At 45.9% G+C, this 17652-nt stretch overlaps 1 protein-coding gene across 2 annotated transcripts in view; it reads left to right on the top strand.

Moving 5' to 3' along the window:
* The window catches only part of LOC119563584 (butyrophilin subfamily 1 member A1), an 80961-nt gene that overhangs the window by 46897 nt on the left and 16412 nt on the right, over positions 1 to 17652 (top strand). For both annotated transcript variants that reach the window (XM_043534643.1, XM_043534642.1), the window contains one exon: positions 4530 to 4595. In XM_043534643.1, the coding sequence (XP_043390578.1) occupies positions 4530 to 4595 (66 nt within the window). The remainder of the gene's footprint in view (positions 1 to 4529; positions 4596 to 17652) is intronic.

Raw genomic sequence — 17652 nt, 5'->3', positions numbered from 1 at the left:
GAGGGAGCTGGGATTGTTTAGTCTGCAGAAGAGAAGAATGAGGGGGGATTTGATAGCTGCTTTCAACTACCTGAAAGGGGGTTCCAAAGAGGATGGCTCTAGACTGTTCTCAATGGTAGCAGATGACAGAACGAGGAGTAATGGTCTCAAGTTGCAATGGGGGAGGTTTAGATTGGATATTAGGAAAAACTTTTTCACTAAGAGGGTGGTGAAACACTGGAATGCGTTACCTAGGGAGGTGGTAGAATCTCCTTCCTTAGAGGTTTTTAAGGTCAGGCTTGACAAAGCCCTGGCTGGCATGATTTAACTGGGACTTGGTCCTGCTTTGAGCAGGGGGTTGGACTAGATGACCTCCTGAGGTCCCTTCCAACCCTGATATTCTGTGATTCTGTGATTCTGTGATTAGAGCCCAACCTTTTTGAACGATTTTGGCAGAACCTTCAGACTCCCCCTGCTAAATAGCAAAAAGCTCAGTAGGACACAACCCAAGTCTCCTAATATGGGCATCAGCTATTAAAAGTGTCATGATGTTATTTCTGTAATGAATCATGTTCCATTTCCTGTTTCCATGTGCAGTCCTTTTCATATGTACATTTTCTTTCATTCAATATTTGTTTTCTGGAGAGTTACATTTCTAGAGGACACTCAACAGCACTGGGGGTGTTCATTTGAAAATGCCAGAATAGAAAAGCAACTCTCCTCAGATCTAGCAAATATTCAGAGATGCTCTTTCAAGCCAGGAAAAAGGGATCATGAAAGGCAGGAGAGAGCAGAGAATTTAAAAATAAATTCTTCCACTTTCCACTCTACGGGATTTGTGTATATTGACCAGACTATATCTAAGAGAAATTAGACACAGACTTACCTATTGTCTTCTCTAAGTTTTCTGAAAATTAAACAAATGTTCAGGGATAATGACTGAAACTTTCATTATGTAGTGGGAGGTAGTTACCTGTGAAAGGTTAAAGATGTGTGGTATTTTCCTGTGTGTGCAATCAGAGGGGGTAGGAAGGGGAGCAATGTGCATTATCCCCACTTCCCCCACACCAGTCCCTCCAGCATTTGCAGTCGTATGATTCCCAGGACCAGCTAAAGGACTTTGTGACATCTGGGTGAAGGGTGACAGCACGATAATCAGCTGAAACCTCCTCTTTTGTGGGGGAGAAAAACTTAGTGTGGAGGGGTTTTGTTTGACTGAGGCTCACTGGAGCATGTAAGAGACACTCCTCCTGAAGGTCGAAACAACAGACTAGACTTCTACATAGAGTGCTTCCGCCAACGTGCACGGGCTGAAATTGTGGAAAAGCAGCATCACTTGCCCCATAAACCTCAGCCGTGCAGAACACGACGCCATCCACAGCCTCAGAAACAACTCTGACATCATAATCAAAAAGGCTGACAAAGGAGGTGCTGTCGGCATCATGAATAGGTCGGAATATGAACAAAAGGCTGCTAGGCAGCTCTCCGACACCACTTTCTACAAGCCATTACCCTCTGATCCCACTGAGGGTTACCAAAAGAAACTACACCATTTGCTCAAGAAACTCCCTGAAAAAGCACAAGAACAAATCCGCACAGACACACCCCTGGAACCCCGACCTGGGGTATTCTATCTGCTACCCAAGATCCATAAACATGGAAATCCTGGATGCCCCATCATCTCAGGCATTGGCACCCTGACAGCAGGATTGTCTGGCTATGTAGACTCCCTCCTCAGGCCCTACGCTACCAGCACTCCCAGCTATCTTCGAGACACCACTGACTTCCTGAGGAAACTACAATCCATTGGTGATCTTCCTGAAAACACCATCCTGGCCACTATGGATGTAGAAGCCCTCTACACCAACATTCCACACAAAGATGGACTACAAGCCGTCAAGAACACTATCCCCGATAATGTCACGGCTAACCTGGTGGCTGAACTTTGTGACTTTGTCCTCACCCATAACTATTTCACATGTGGGGACAATATATACCTTCAAATCAGCGGCACTGCTATGGGTGCCCGCATGGCCCCACAGTATGCCAACATTTTTATGGCTGACTTAGAACAACGCTTCCTCAGCTCTCGTCCCCTAATGCCCCTACTCTATTTGCGCTACATTGATGACATCTTCATCATCTGGACCCATGGAAAAGAAGCTCTTGAGGAATTCCACCATGATTTCAACAATTTCCATCCCACCATCAACCTCAGCCTGGACCAGTCCACACAAGAGATCCACTTCCTGGACACTACAGTGCTAATAAACAATGGTCACATAAACACCCCCCTATACCAGAAATCTACTGACTGCTATTCCTACCTACATGCCTCCAGCTTTCATCCAGACCACACCACATGATTCATTGTCTACAGCCAAGCTCTATGATACAACCGCATTTGCTCCAACCCCTCAGACAGAGACAAACACCTACAAGATCTCTATCAAGCATTCTTACAACTACAATACCCACCTGCTGAAGTGAAGAAACAGATTGACAGAGCCAGAAGAGTACCCAGAAGTCACCTACTACAGGACAGGCCCAACAAAGAAAATAACAGAACGCCACTAGCCATCACCTTCAGCCCTCAACTAAAACCTCTCCAACGCATCATCAAGGATCTACAACCTATCCTGAAGGACGATGCATCACTCTCACAGATCTTGGGAGACAGGCCAGTCCTTGCTTACAGACAGCCCCCCAGCTGAAGCAAATACTCACCAGCAACCACACACCACACAACAGAACCACTAACCCAGGAACCTATCCTTGCAACAAAGCCCGTTGCCAACTGTGTCCACATATCTATTCAGGGGACACCATTATAGGGCCTAATCACATCAGCCACACTATCAGAGGCTCGTTCACCTGCACATCTACCAAAGTGATATATGCCATCATGTGCCAGCAATGCCCCTCTGCCATGTACATTGGGCAAACTGGACAGTCTCTACGTAAAAGAATAAATGGACACAAATCAGGTGTCAAGAATTATAACATTCAAAAACCATTCCGAGAACATTTCAATCTCCTTGGTCACTCGATTACAGACCTAAAAGTTGCAATTCTTCAACAAAAAAACTTCAAAAAAGACTCCAACGAGAGACTGCTGAATTGGAATTAATTTGCAAATGGATACAATTAACTTAGGCTTGAATAAAGACTGGGAGTGGATGGGTCATTACAAAGTAAAACTATTTCCCCATGTTTATTCCCCCCCTCACCCACCACTGTTCCTCAGACGTTCTTGTCAACTGCTGGAAATGGCCCACCTTGATTATCACTACAAAAGGTTTTTCCCCCCACCCCCGCTCTCCTGCTGGTAATAGCTCACCTTAAGTGATCACTCTCGTTACAGTGTGTATGGTAACACCCATTGTTTCATGTTCTCTATGTATATAAATCTCCCCACTGTATTTTCCACTGAATGCATCCGATGAAGTGAGCTGTAGCTCAGGAAAGCTTATGCTCAAATAAATTTGTTAGTCTCTAAGGTGCCACAAGTACTCCTTTTCTTTCAGCAGGAAGAGGAGATCACCAACATGGCTCAAATTTATTCTATTGTAACCCTTCTGCCAGGTGGAGCCGGCAGCAGCCAGGGCTGGGTTCAATAGCTAGGGGTTCCTTTTCAACAATACAACACAAAACTGGCTTCAGCCCCCACACAGTAACCTGGGAAAATGACAGCACGAGGTGCCTCTGAGAGGCAATACTTCCCCATTCGCAAGCACAGAGTCTGAGTATAGGAAAGAAACTTTTAATGAAAGGGGGGAACTCACCCAACAGTAATTGGGGAAAAGGCCAGAAGCAGAATTGATAAGGATAAAGCTGTGAGCGGGACACCCCCCCCAGAGTGCGTGGGGCAGAGTCATCTGCCTTCTGCTCTTGAGTTCTACAACCAAAACTTCCCTTTCTGTGCCCCTCTCTGCTCCTTCACCACACCCCACCCCACTCACAGTGATTGCCCTTGGTGAGGACCCAGGGTTCAGAGGTGCATCTCTGTGAGTTCACCTCCCATCCGGGGAAGAAGGCACCTTGCTTGCTCCGCCATCTGAGCACTTGCTCTGGCTGGCTGCCCCACCAGTCGCTGTTCCTCCCTACTGCCCTCCCTGCCAGCTGCTGTTTCTCCCCTGCTGGCTGCCCTACCAGCCTCTATTCCTCCCCCACTTGTTCCACTTGCCGGTCACCTTCTGCCACCTGCCTCTCTGCTGTGACCTCTGCAGGTCAGTCTCTTCAGAGTCCACCCAACTCTTCGTGATTGTCAGCTCTTAGCAGGCTGGGTCGAGCGCTTAAAATAACAAAAGACTCTTAATGGAGCTGATTTCGCTCTGTCTTTGAATAGGGGGGAGGAACAGATAAAACCAGGCTGGGGACCCTTAGGCAGAGTCCACACCTCCTGGCAGGGACATCTGTTCATACCCCATCATTGTTCATACCCCATCAAAAGTCCATCATTGTTTAGGTCCAAAACTGTAACACTTAGAAATACCTCCCATGTCTGAGGCTCCACGGTGGTGATAGTAACATGTTCTATCTTTCCGTAGGTGTCTTAATCTGTTTATTGCTGTCTATTGCTGGGATCACCATCCTTTTTCTTGGAAAATGGAACAGTAAGTGAACTTAATTTTCTTTTGTTTAATTTGCGTAAGGTGTAAATTTTTAATAGTGATGGTGATTAACCATTGGAACAATTTACCAAGGGTTGTGGTGGTGTTGCCAAACCTGGCAATTTCTAAATCAAGATTGGATGGTTTTTTCAAAAAGAACCTCTGCTCTAGGAATTATTTTGAGGCAGTTCTCTGGCCTGTGTTCTAGGGGTGATCAGACTAGGTGATCACAAAGGTCCATTTTGGCCTTGGAATGAAAGAAAAAATGGTCATATTGCATGTGAATGAGGTTAGTTTTGCTTGAAAGAAACCATGGAAAAGCTGACTGACAGCAGCAGAGAGAACCCAATGACGGTCACATTTACTGATAGCAAAAGTACTGGATCCAAACATTTGTCCACATGAACCTCACTGAAGGTGGCTAATTTATGATGTTCAAGATGTTTAAAATACAATTAGCGAATTTTAATATCCCCTAGCAATGAGTTCCATGGGTTGACGGTGTGTTGTGTGAAAAGTACTTCCTTTTGTTCATTTGTTTGTTTTAAAGCTATTAATTTAATCAAATAACCCCTAGTTCTTGTGTTATGCAAATGAGTAAATAATATTTCCCTTTTCTCTTCCTCCACAGCATTCATGATTTCATAGATCATAGAATCATAGAATCATAGAATATCAGGGTTGGAAGGGACCCCAGAAGGTCATCTAGTCCAACCCCCTGCTCAAAGCAGGACCAAGTCCCAGTTAAATCATGCCAGCCAGGGCTTTGTCAAGCCTGACCTTAAAAACCTCTAAGGAAGGAGATTCTACCACCTCCCTAGGTAACGCATTCCAGTGTTTCACCACCCTCTTAGTGAAAAAGTTTTTCCTAATATCCAATCTAAACCTCCCCCATTGCAACTTGAGACCATTACTCCTCGTTCTGTCATCTGCTACCATTGAGAACAGTCTAGAGCCATCCTCTTTGGAACCCCCTTTCAGGTAGTTGAAAGCAGCTATCAAATCCCCCCTCATTCTTCTCTTCTGCAGACTAAACAATCCCAGCTCCCTCAGCCTCTCCTCATAAGTCATGTGCTCTAGACCCCTAATCATTTTTGTTGCCCTTCGCTGGACTCTCTCCAATTTATCCACATCCTTCTTGTAGTGTGGGGCCCAAAACTGGACACAGTACTCCAGATGAGGCCTCACCAATGTCGAATAGAGGGGAACGATCACGTCCCTCGATCTGCTGGCTATGCCCCTACTTATACATCCCAAAATGCCATTGGCCTTCTTGGCAACAAGGGCACACTGCTGACTCATATCCAGCTTCTCGTCCACTGTCACCCCTAGGTCCTTTTCCGCAGAACTGCTGCCTAGCCATTCGGTCCCTAGTCTGTAGCTGTGCATTGGGTTCTTCCGTCCTAAGTGCAGGACCCTGCACTTATCCTTATTGAACCTCATCAGATTTCTTTTGGCCCAATCCTCCAATTTGTCTAGGTCCTTCTGTATCCTATCCCTCCCCTCCAGCGTATCTACCACTCCTCCCAGTTTAGTATCATCCGCAAATTTGCTGAGAGTGCAATCCACACCATCCTCCAGATCATTTATGAAGATATTGAACAAAACGGGCCCCAGGACCGACCCCTGGGGCACTCCACTTGACACCGGCTGCCAACTAGACATGGAGCCATTGATCACTACCCGTTGAGCCCGACAATCTAGCCAGCTTTCTACCCACCTTATAGTGCATTCATCCAGCCCATACTTCCTTAACTTGCTGACAAGAATGCTGTGGGAGACCGTGTCAAAAGCTTTGCTAAAGTCAAGAAACAATACATCCACTGCTTTCCCTTCATCCACAGAACCAGTAATCTCATCATAAAAGGCGATTAGATTAGTCAGGCATGACCTTCCCTTGGTGAATCCATGCTGACTGTTCCTGATCACTTTCCTCTCCTCTAAGTGCTTCAGGATTGATTCTTTGAGGACCTGCTCCATGATTTTTCCAGGGACTGAGGTGAGGCTGACTGGCCTGTAGTTCCCAGGATCCTCCTTCTTCCCTTTTTTAAAGATGGGCACTACATTAGCCTTTTTCCAGTCATCCGGGACTTCCCCCGTTCGCCACGAGTTTTCAAAGATAATGGCCAAGGGCTCTGCAATCACAGCCGCCAATTCCTTCAGCACTCTCGGATGCAATTCGTCCGGCCCCATGGACTTGTGCACGTCCAGCTTTTCTAAATAGTCCCTAACCACCTCTATCTCTACAGAGGGCTGGCCATCTCTTCCCCATTTTGTGATGCCCAGCACAGCAGTCTGGGAGCTGACCTTGTTAGTGAAAACAGAGGCAAAAAAAGCATTGAGTACATTAGCTTTTTCCACATCCTCTGTCACTAGGTTGCCTCCCTCATTCAGTAAGGGGCCCACACTTTCCTTGGCTTTCTTCTTGTTGCCAACATACCTGAAGAAACCCTTCTTGTTACTCTTGACATCTCTTGCTAGCTGCAGCTCCAGGTGCGATTTGGCCCTCCTGATATCTTTCCTACATGCCCGAGCAATATTTTTATACTCTTCCCTGGTCATATGTCCAACCTTCCACTTCTTGTAAGCTTCTTTTTTATGTTTAAGATCCGCTAGGATTTCACCATTAAGCCAAGCCGGTCGCCTGCCATATTTACTATTCTTTCGACTCATCGGGATGGTTTGTCCCTGTAACCTCAACAGGGATTCCTTGAAATACAGCCAGCTCTCCTGGACTCCCTTCCCCTTCATGTTAGTCCCCCAGGGGATCCTGGCCATCTGTTCCCTGAGGGAGTCAAAGTCTGCTTTCCTGAAGTCCAGGGTCCGTATCCTGCTGCTTACCTTTCTTCCCTGCGTCAGGATCCTGAACTCAACCAACTCATGGTCACTGCCTCCCAGATTCCCATCCACTTTTGCTTCCCCCACTAATTCTACCCGGTTTGTGAGCAGCAGGTCAAGAAAAGCGCCCCCCCTATTTGGCTCCCCTAGCACTTGCACCAGGAAATTGTCCCCTACGCTTTCCAAAAACTTCCTGGATTGTCTATGCACCGCTGTATTGCTCTCCCAGCAGATATCAGGAAAATTAAAGTCACCCATGAGAATCAGGGCATGCGATCTAGTAGCTTCCGTGAGTTGCCGGAAGAAAGCCTCATCCACCTCATCCCCCTGGTCCGGTGGTCTATAGCAGACTCCCACCACTACATCACTCTTGTTGCACACACTTCTAAACTTAATCCAGAGACACTCAGGTTTTTCCACAGTTTCGTACCGGAGCTCTGAGCAGTCATACTGCTCCCTTACATACAGTGCTACTCCCCCACCTTTTCTGCCCTGCCTGTCCTTCCTGAACAGTTTATAACCATCCATGACTGTACTCCAGTCATGTGAGTTATCCCACCAAGTCTCTGTTATTCCAATCACGTCATAGTTCCTTGACATCACCAGGACCTCCAGTTCTCCCTGCTTGTTTCCAAGGCTTTGTGCATTTGTATATAAGCACTTGAGATAACCTGTTGATCGCCCCTCATTCCCAGTATGAGGCAGGAGCCCTCCCCTCACAGACATTCCTGCCTGTGCTTCCTCCCGGTATCCCGCTTTCCCACTTACCTCAGGGCTTTGGTCTCCTTCCCCCGGTGAACCTAGTTTAAAGCCCTCCTCACTAGGTTAGCCAGCCTGCTGGCAAAGATGCTCTTCCCTCTCTTCGTAAGATGGAGCCCGTCTCTGCCCAGCACTCCTCCTTCATGGAACACCATCCCATGGTCAAAGAATCCAAATCCTTCTCTCCGACACCACCTGCGTAGCCATTCGTTGACTTCCACGATTCGACGGTCCCTACCCAGGCCTTTTCCTTCCACGGGGAGGATGGACGAGAACACCACTTGCGCCTCCAACTCCTTTATCCTTCTTCCCAGAGCCACGTAGTCCGCAGTGATCCGCTCAAGGTCATTCTTGGCAGTATCATTGGTGCCCACGTGGAGAAGCAGGAAGGGGTAGCGATCCGAGGGCTTGATGAGTCTCGGCAGTCTCTCCGTCACATCGTGAATCTTAGCCCCTGGCAAGCAGCAGACTTCTCGGTTTTCCCGGTCAGGGCGGCAGATAGATGACTCAGTCCCCCGGAGGAGAGAGTCCCCGACCACCACCACCCGCCTTCCCCTCTTGGGAGTGGTGGTCGTGGAACCCCCAACCTCAGGACATCGCATCTCATGCCTTCCAACCAGCGGAGTCTCCTTCTGCTTTCTCCCCCCAGACATATCATCTGGTCCACTCTCCGCAATGGTACCTGTGGAGAGAACATGAAAGCGGTTAGTTACCTGTGTCTGTGTTACTGGAACCCGGACATTCCGCTTACCTCTTCTGGAGGTCACATGTTGCCAAGCTTCTTCACTGGCCTCTTGGCTCCTCTGTGCAACCTGCTCTATATCTTTAGAGCTTTGTGCCCCTAGAAGCCTATCCTGAGTTTTGTCCAGAAAATCCTCAGTCTCTCGTATACAACGCAGGGTCGTTACCTGTTGCTCCAGACCTTCAATCTTCTCTTCCAATATGGAGACCAGCTTGCACTTTGTACAGACAAAGTCGCTTCTGTCCTGTGGAAGAAAGACAAACATGGCACATCCAGTGCAGGTCACAACAGCTGAACCCCCCCCTTCCATATCACCTACCTACATAGAGAATATGATCTCTGTCATATTCCCCCTTTGTCATCTCTTTTCCAAGCTGAAAAGTCCTAGTCTTTTAAATCTCTTCTCATATGGGAGCTGTTCCATACCCTTAATTATTTTTGTTGCCCTTCTCTGTACTTTTCCCAACTCTAACATACATTTTTTTAGATGGGGTGTCCAGAACCGCACACAGTATTCAAGATGTGGGCATACTATGGATTTATATAGTGGCATTATGTTAGTTTCTGTTTTATTATAGATCTCTTTCCTAATGGTTCGTAACATTCTGTTCGCGTTTTTGACTGCTGATGCACATTGAGTGGATGTTTTCCGACAACTATCTGAGCTTTTGAGAATTTTACCTGAGTTACCCCTGAATAAGATTTCTGGATTTGGCCAAATATGAACTGAGGGTGCTCGGTACCTCACAGAAGCAGGCAGTGACACACAGAGCCATCGACTTAAGCTACCTACGTAATCTAACTCTTTCTTTTTTGCAAAAATATTTTTTGCACATTTTTTCTCCTCGTCTCTTCTTTCTCTGTGGTGTGGCTGGGAAAGCTAGCATTGCTCTGGAACGAGTGAGATCTGAGGCCTTCTTGTCTGCTTCAGAGGCAGCTACTTGGTCTTTTCACAGCCGCTAGGAGCCTCATCTGCCGCTCTCACAAGTTCAACAAGTGTGGTTGACCATTTCATGGTTCATCTGGGAGCCCTCAAGAGAGATCTTGCTGTAAGGTAGACAAGTGTATTCTTTTACATCTTCTTTATATATCAAAAACCTCCTTAAAGTCGAGTTTCTTTGAGATTGTTTGCTTCTCCTTCTCAAGGAAAGAAAGAAGAGCATTCTGAAGAACATAAGATTTACTATATACCCGTTAATCCATCAGCAAGGGGCACATTTCACCCAGTCACAAAGATAGAGAACACATGAAAATATGATTGGTTATTTCATGTGCCAAGATCCACTGTCGGGGAGTATGAAGTTTTAAATGTCTTTTGCTTCTCCAACATCAGTTAACTGGATAAAGGGTGTGATTGCTTCCATTGATTTCTGTGGGAATTAGATTGGGCTTTAGACTACCTTGACCTTCTGCCTGCCTTTCTTTCAGTGCTATGAACACTGAGCGCTAGGTTAGGTAAGAGGAGTGTGTTTTGTTACGAATTACACCTGATAGGACATGCACACATGTGCTACGAATTACACCTGGTAGGACACGCACACATGTGCTACGAATTACACCTGGTAGGACACGCACACAAGTGCTACGAATTACACCTGATAGGACACGCACACATGTGCTACGAATTACACCTGATAGGACACGCACACGTGCTACGAATTACACCTGGTAGGACACGCACACAAGTGCTACGAATTACACCTGATAGGACACGCACACATGTGCTACGAATTACACCTGGTAGGACACGCACAGTTCGAATCTAGGCTGAGGCACAGAAATAAAGTCCACAACTGCAGAGTTCCCAAAAGACACTAAGTTTATTACGCTCGAGCATGGTGCCCCCCTGCTAGCCAGGAGGGGACCCTGAATACAGATTATACAAAGGTTATATACTTTTTAGCAAAGCATGTTGCCCTCGTGCATCGGAAACCTTAGCCAATAAACAAACCCTTGTCTTATCTACCACCTATCCCTGCTTGGTGCATTCCTCGTGCTATACCAGTATGTTAATTACACAGCATGGTCCTAAAGCCATGCATCAGTAACTTTTATTATCAGGATGGGAGGCCTCACATCAAGGCCAAGAGACAGGGAGTTAGAGACTGACAAAAACCAGATACTGCAAATCAAGGCAGGCTGGAGACAAGGAGGAGGATTTTCACACGGATTCGGTATCTAAGGATTACTCCTCCTGGTGTATGATGTGCTGGCATTTAGACAATGGTGGGCCCCAAACCAAAATGGAGTCACATGTGCTAACTTTTCCTTAACAGTCCTCCCTTTCTTTTTGTACGTCAGTAAGCTATATCGGGGCTGAGTAACCGCGCTGCAGGGTTAGCAACTGCCGACAGCACATATTGCAGGCATACAAAAAATAACACAAAAACAATAACAGTCAAAAAAAAGTAAATACAAAATACGCCGTCCCCAAGTCCCCACATCCGGGAGCCATGCGGTGAGCCAGTCCCAGACCTCCTGGAATCCGGCGCTCGTAGTGTCGAGGTTGATGCGGTGGAATAGGGCTGCCTGTTGCTTGAGGATGTGGATGTCAGTTTCCACCCTATGGTGCTGATTTACAAATACACAACAGCTTGAGTTGACCAGAGCACAAACCCCCCCCTGATTTGCAAGGAGATAATCCAGGGCTAGGCGGTTTTGCAATGTAGTTTGGGATAGCTGGGTGACTTCAATTTGAAGGGCAGATAGAGCATCTGCAGTAGCATTTGCCATTAGTTCCAAAGCAGCTGAAATATTAACTATAGCTTTTTCCAGCTCGCTTACTTTCAACCATGGCAGAAACCAACGCACAAAGGAGTGAAAGCCTTTGGACTGTTGAGGAAGGGGGTTTAAAGGAATACTTCGTCGGTCCCTCCATACTAGATTGCGGATCTCTCCCCGGGTCAGGTTCTGGTGTACTGTCACGGCGGGTACTATAGCCCCTAAGGTACATGTACCACACCATCCTGCTGGGAGAACCTTATAGGCTGTGTGATTGCATAACCAATACCAGCCAGTCCCCTCGGGGACTGGCCACGGGGCTCTGGAGTAGGTAGAGGGGCCTCCTGCACCAGAGCTGATTTGGGTGGTGTCCTTGCACCCCACAAAATTCCCTACAAAAACTGTATTTTCTATGCCCTTACGTCGTGACACACATAAAGCATAATTACCCTGAGCCACCATATTAATAGACCATATTTGGATTGTAACATTCCAGTTAAATGTAGTGTTTGCCCATAGCTTAGCTTGGAGTGTTCGATTAAGGGGGATAGGTACCCCTACCAACAGGACCCCCTGACCTAAATATGTGGGGGTATGAATACCAATCCAACACTGCATTCGATTTACACCCTGTTTGATAGCACGGGTTAAATTCAAGAAGCTATTGCCCTCCCATCCTTGTACTGGACTTGGGAATAGGGAGAGGACCCCCAGGCAAACCATACCAATGTCGACATCCTCCCCTGTACCATACAAAAAACACTACCCCCAATGTAAGTCCAATAAACAGGAACACAAAAAGTCCTGGTGGGCTGTGAAGGTCCCAGTAGCTGGAAAGCTCAGTCCATGGGTTGGTTGTAGTGTTCATTTGTGAAGTGGCTCGTCCAATGGCTTGTCAGGGTCAGGTGGGGGTCCCAGTGCCAACTTAACGTAGCTATGATGGATTCAGGAACCTTTACCTGCAAAGGAGTGGTGGCAGATGGTGGGAGTAATGTTTGTGGCTGTAAGGCTTTTTTGGTATTTATACTTGCCTACAAGCACAGGTTCCAGCCTCTGGAATAAACCCACCCCACCACTTCACTTCACATTCCCCAAAATACATCCCACAACTTCCTCCCTGCCAATGTACAATGCTCCGTTTTTGCCATTAAGGCCAATTCTCAGTGTCTCTTGCAGTCAGGAATCCTTGGATTTTGGTGGTTTTAGCAGAGCAGGTGTTTTTTCTTTTTTCTTGGAACAGTCATGGTTTTGCATTATACAGGGGAGAGGTTACTAGCACGTCACCCTGTAGTGCTTTGGTTTCTTTAGCAAATACTGAATGCAGGTTAGCTTTGTCAGTGGACAAGGGAGAGGTTACTAGCACTTCACCTTGTGTTTTTTTTTTTTTTTTTTTTTGCTGTTTAAAAGGAGGAAAGAAAAAAAAACCCAGAAGGAGGGACAGGCTGATCAGTAGTCGAAGTGAAGTCATCTCGAGATGGAGGGGTCTTTTTGCAGTAAGAAGCATGGGTCCAGGAAGTCAGTCTTTGGCACTTCACAGCGGTGTTGTTAGTTAGCAGGACTTAATAAGGGCCTTTCCAGCATGGGGCCAGAGTAGTCTTTTGTTGATGGACCTTTATTTAGACCCAGTCACCTGGTTTTAACAAATGGCAAGTTTGCTCAGGATTCTTGAAGCAGGACTTCTTTTACCTGTAAATACAGAGACCTAACACATTTCATTAATGTCTGGCAGTGTGTTGCAGATCTCACAGCTGCTTGGGCACATTCAAGCCCCCCTCTTTCTTGGCTATTAGCCAAATCCTAGCTGTGAGTAGTGTCCTTGGGCAGGCTAGTGTCTTATCTTTGGACCGAGCCTGCCAGCTGCAGCGTTGAATTAGCTCGTCCTCCGTTTTATTTCTTTTCCCCTTCTTGGCTTTTATTAACCTGCAAAGGAAACTTTCACTTTTTACTTATACACCTTTGTTTAAAAAGGAACACATGTACATTGCCCATTATACAGCACTTTAGTTCTTATTGTTTAATGTATGCCACATACACCCTTCTAGGAAAATGACTTTTTTACAGAGCTTTGGAGCAACAAGCCAGGACAAGCACACCCACTTTTGAGGAGTCCACTTGGTACAACCTCTGGTGTCCAATAGCTTTTCTCCCTCTCCAGCCCTCTGGCTAGAAATGTGAGGTAGCCAGAAGGATCTCATGTATAATATGGGGAGTGGGTTAACCTTTCATGTCCTTGCTTCCAAAGACTGTTGGTGTGCAAATTTTAACAACAATTTTTTTAAATTAAAAGATCTGGCCAATGAATTTTTTTTTTTAACTTAAGCAAATGTATTAAACTTTAGTATATCACATTTTTTTGATATTATCCAAACACTTTGTATTCCAAGTTGAATAAAACAAGTATCTGCATTTTGATTTAACCCTTTTATTTAGTTTTAAACTAAACTGTCCTATGAAAAATTAAACACAGCAATTCTGGCCACAAGACAAACACCACAAGACAGGACATAGAACACAGAACAGAATTCCTATTGTGCCAGTAAATTCATGAGATGTTGAATTGCTTTTCAGCTGGCATTAGTTTTTTTCTGATTTTCTGAAAGACAAAAATAAAACACAGATCTACCCCTTTTGGGCAGTCAGTCATTGCTTAAAATATTTTCTTTTTATACAAATACCCTTGTTAATTGCAGGCAAAACAGAGGAATTACCCATATTTTCTTGTATTTGTTTTATAGGCAGCCCAGGTTTCAGTGGCCTCTACCTTATCAGTTAGGTAATTTACATTAAAACAAATGCTTTCCGGCTTGCTTTTGGATCCACAGGTTAAAGATTTTTACTTTAAAAAGGGCACAATAAACTTTACCAGACTTTTGATTGCCTTTTACTTTTAACTCCTGCTGTCAAACACACAGCGACCTGAAAAGGAAGACATCGCCTATTGTAGCCCCTTGGAGCCTAATAAGATATTAATTAAGTAGCACTGTATAATTGCATTTCTTTGGAAAAGGGCCCATTTTTTTTCAAAATGGCTGCAAAGAAACCAAGAATTTTGTTCTTTCCAGTATTTCACAAAGTTCAACTGCTTAATTCTTTCCAGCAACTAAAGAGTTAACTTTTTTACTTTCCTTTCTTAAATCACTTGCTTATTTCCCAAAACGACACCTAATTAACTTAGATTTTACCATTTCAAGTATTATTCCGGGATTTACGTTTTCCATTCCTGTAATTCTTTACTCCTCTTTTTTCACTATGACCTTCAAGTTTTCAACCTGTTTTCCAATCTCTCTATCTGTTGCCTGCCCGCTTGGGCCCGATCCTGTTTTTTTTTTTTTTCTCTGAACTGTTTTTTCCGTGAGCAGCAGCTTTGTTTCACTACCAAATTAACAAGGAGGGTGGGCTTCTTAACCAGCCCCCAGCCCTCCTGGTCTCTTTTCTTAAATATTTTTACTTACAAGGGCTACCCGAGTCCTCCCCCCATGAGGCTTGTCACCTGGACAGAAAGCACCGCTAATTGGCAAGCAAGGAGGTGACGGGCATAAGTCAGAAAGCCGAGGGTAAGCCGGAGGAGGGGCAGAAGCAGGCACAGCACAGAGCGGGTCTGAAGACCCCTGAGATGAATAAGAAAAGGAGGAGGAAAGAGGACGTCCTTTCGGATGCGCATAAGCCCAGTTGTTCCATACATACCAATAATCCATCTGGGCTGGAGCTTTGTTTTCCAGCCTCTTCCTAAGCGCTGTTAATTTTCCCCAGCAAAGGAACCATCCGGTGGCCAGTCAAAAGGTGTTTGAGTTGTTAGTGCTGGCCACTCAACCTTACATAAAATAACAGCTTTTTTCCTACCTAACCCATGGGTGCCAGAAATATTTCCCCAATTCTCGAGAATTTTTGCCAAAGGGGTCCCCTTACTTACACTCTGCCCAGAACCCATAATGGGCTACCAAAAGAACACAAAATGTGCCACCTTATCGCCTAAGCGACGGCTCGCACCCCCCCTCCTCGGAGTTCTCAAAGGTGAACTCACCCTGTGCCGGCTGGAGCTGTCCGAGAGGAGGAGTGTAGTCTCGCTTGTTGGGGCGAGCCTAGAGTCCCTTCGTGGTCGCCAAAACTGTTACGAATTACACCTGATAGGACACGCACACATGTGCTACGAATTACACCTGGTAGGACACGCACACATGTGCTACGAATTACACCTGGTAGGACACGCACACAAGTGCTACGAATTACACCTGATAGGACACGCACACATGTGCTACGAATTACACCTGATAGGACACGCACACGTGCTACGAATTACACCTGGTAGGACACGCACACAAGTGCTACGAATTACACCTGATAGGACACGCACACATGTGCTACGAATTACACCTGGTAGGACACGCACAGTTCGAATCTAGGCTGAGGCACAGAAATAAAGTCCACAACTGCAGAGTTCCCAAAAGACACTAAGTTTATTACGCTCGAGCGTGGTGCCCCCCTGCTAGCCAGGAGGGGACCCTGAATATAGATTATACAGAGGTTATATACTTTTTAGCAAAGCATGTTGCCCTCGTGCATCGGAAACCTTAGCCAATAAACAAACCCTTGTCTTATCTACCACCTATCCCTGCTTGGTGCATTCCTCGTGCTATACCAGTATGTTAATTACACAGCATGGTCCTAAAGCCATGCATCAGTAACTTTTATTATCAGGATGGGAGGCCTCACATCAAGGCCAAGAGACAGGGAGTTAGAGACTGACAAAAACCAGATACTGCAAATCAAGGCAGGCTGGAGACAAGGAGGAGGATTTTCACACGGATTCGGTATCTAAGGATTACTCCTCCTGGTGTATGATGTGCTGGCATTTAGACAATGGTGGGCCCCAAACCAAAATGGAGTCACATGTGCTAACTTTTCCTTAACAGTTTCCATCTATTTCTAGTGAGTACAATCATTCACTCATCATAAACCTATTGTACATCACAGCTCATATGGCAGTCATCTTTCTAGAGAAAGAGGATATGGACTTTCCATTATAAAACTACTATTATCAGTTCCTCATAATGTAGTGAAACAACCACAGTTGGAGTTGCAAGTGCTCAGTTACTGCCTTTCCTCAAATGCAATGATTTTGTTTTTCTTCTGGAAAGTTTAAACAAAAACTTTTCTTCCATTTTTGATAAAAGTATGAATAATGGGAGTTTCTTCATTTTGCTCGGGCTCCCAGGTCCTTTAAAAGGGAGGGGTACCTCTGCATGATTGCAGCCTGGGTTCAGAATCAAACCTGTCTGTCACTGGCACCAGGGGAATTCCCCATCCCCTGCAGTCCCTGGCTCCCTGGCAATTTTGTTGTGGCACACAGGAGTCAGAGACTCCTTCAGCCCTCCCTGCTGAAGAGACAGCTCTCTGAGGGAAATGCCAACATTGTACTTCATGTAGTCTCCTTCCCCCCGACCCCCTGTTTGGCTTAAGCCTCCTCCCTGCTGCTTGCTAATCGGAGTGGCTTGTCTTCCCTCCTCACATGCATTGGTTCCTGGGTTCTTTATTTCAGCGCCTGGTGCCTCTACCCAAGGTGATTCCTGTCTGTGCTTCGGACACCAGGGTGCTGTCTCTTGGGAAAATGACTAATGCTACTTATCTATTTACAAGAAATATAACCCAGCACATGAACAACACAATACACTAATACAAGTCCCAACAAATGAAAGGCCACACTCAAAAATAACAGTATAACACAGGGAACTTAACTGGGGACAGGGAACAAAGCCTCTAGGGAAGCAACATAAGAACAGCCATACTGTGTCAGACCAATAATCCATCCAGCCCAGTATCCTGTCTTCTGACAGTGGCCAGTGCCTGATGCATCAGAGGGAATGAACAGAACGGCAATTTATCTAATGATCCATTCCCTGAAATCCAGTCCCAGCTTCTGATAGTCAGAAGCTTAGGGACACCCAGAGCACTGGCTTGCATCCCTGACCATCTTGGTTAATAACCACTGAAGGAGCTATTCTC

The sequence above is a fragment of the Chelonia mydas genome, chromosome 23 (genome assembly GCF_015237465.2).
Source record: "Chelonia mydas isolate rCheMyd1 chromosome 23, rCheMyd1.pri.v2, whole genome shotgun sequence".
Classification (NCBI taxonomy): Eukaryota; Metazoa; Chordata; order Testudines; family Cheloniidae; genus Chelonia; species Chelonia mydas.
Note: the sequence above shows the minus strand (reverse complement) of the source record. Positions and strands in the feature narration are given on the sequence as shown.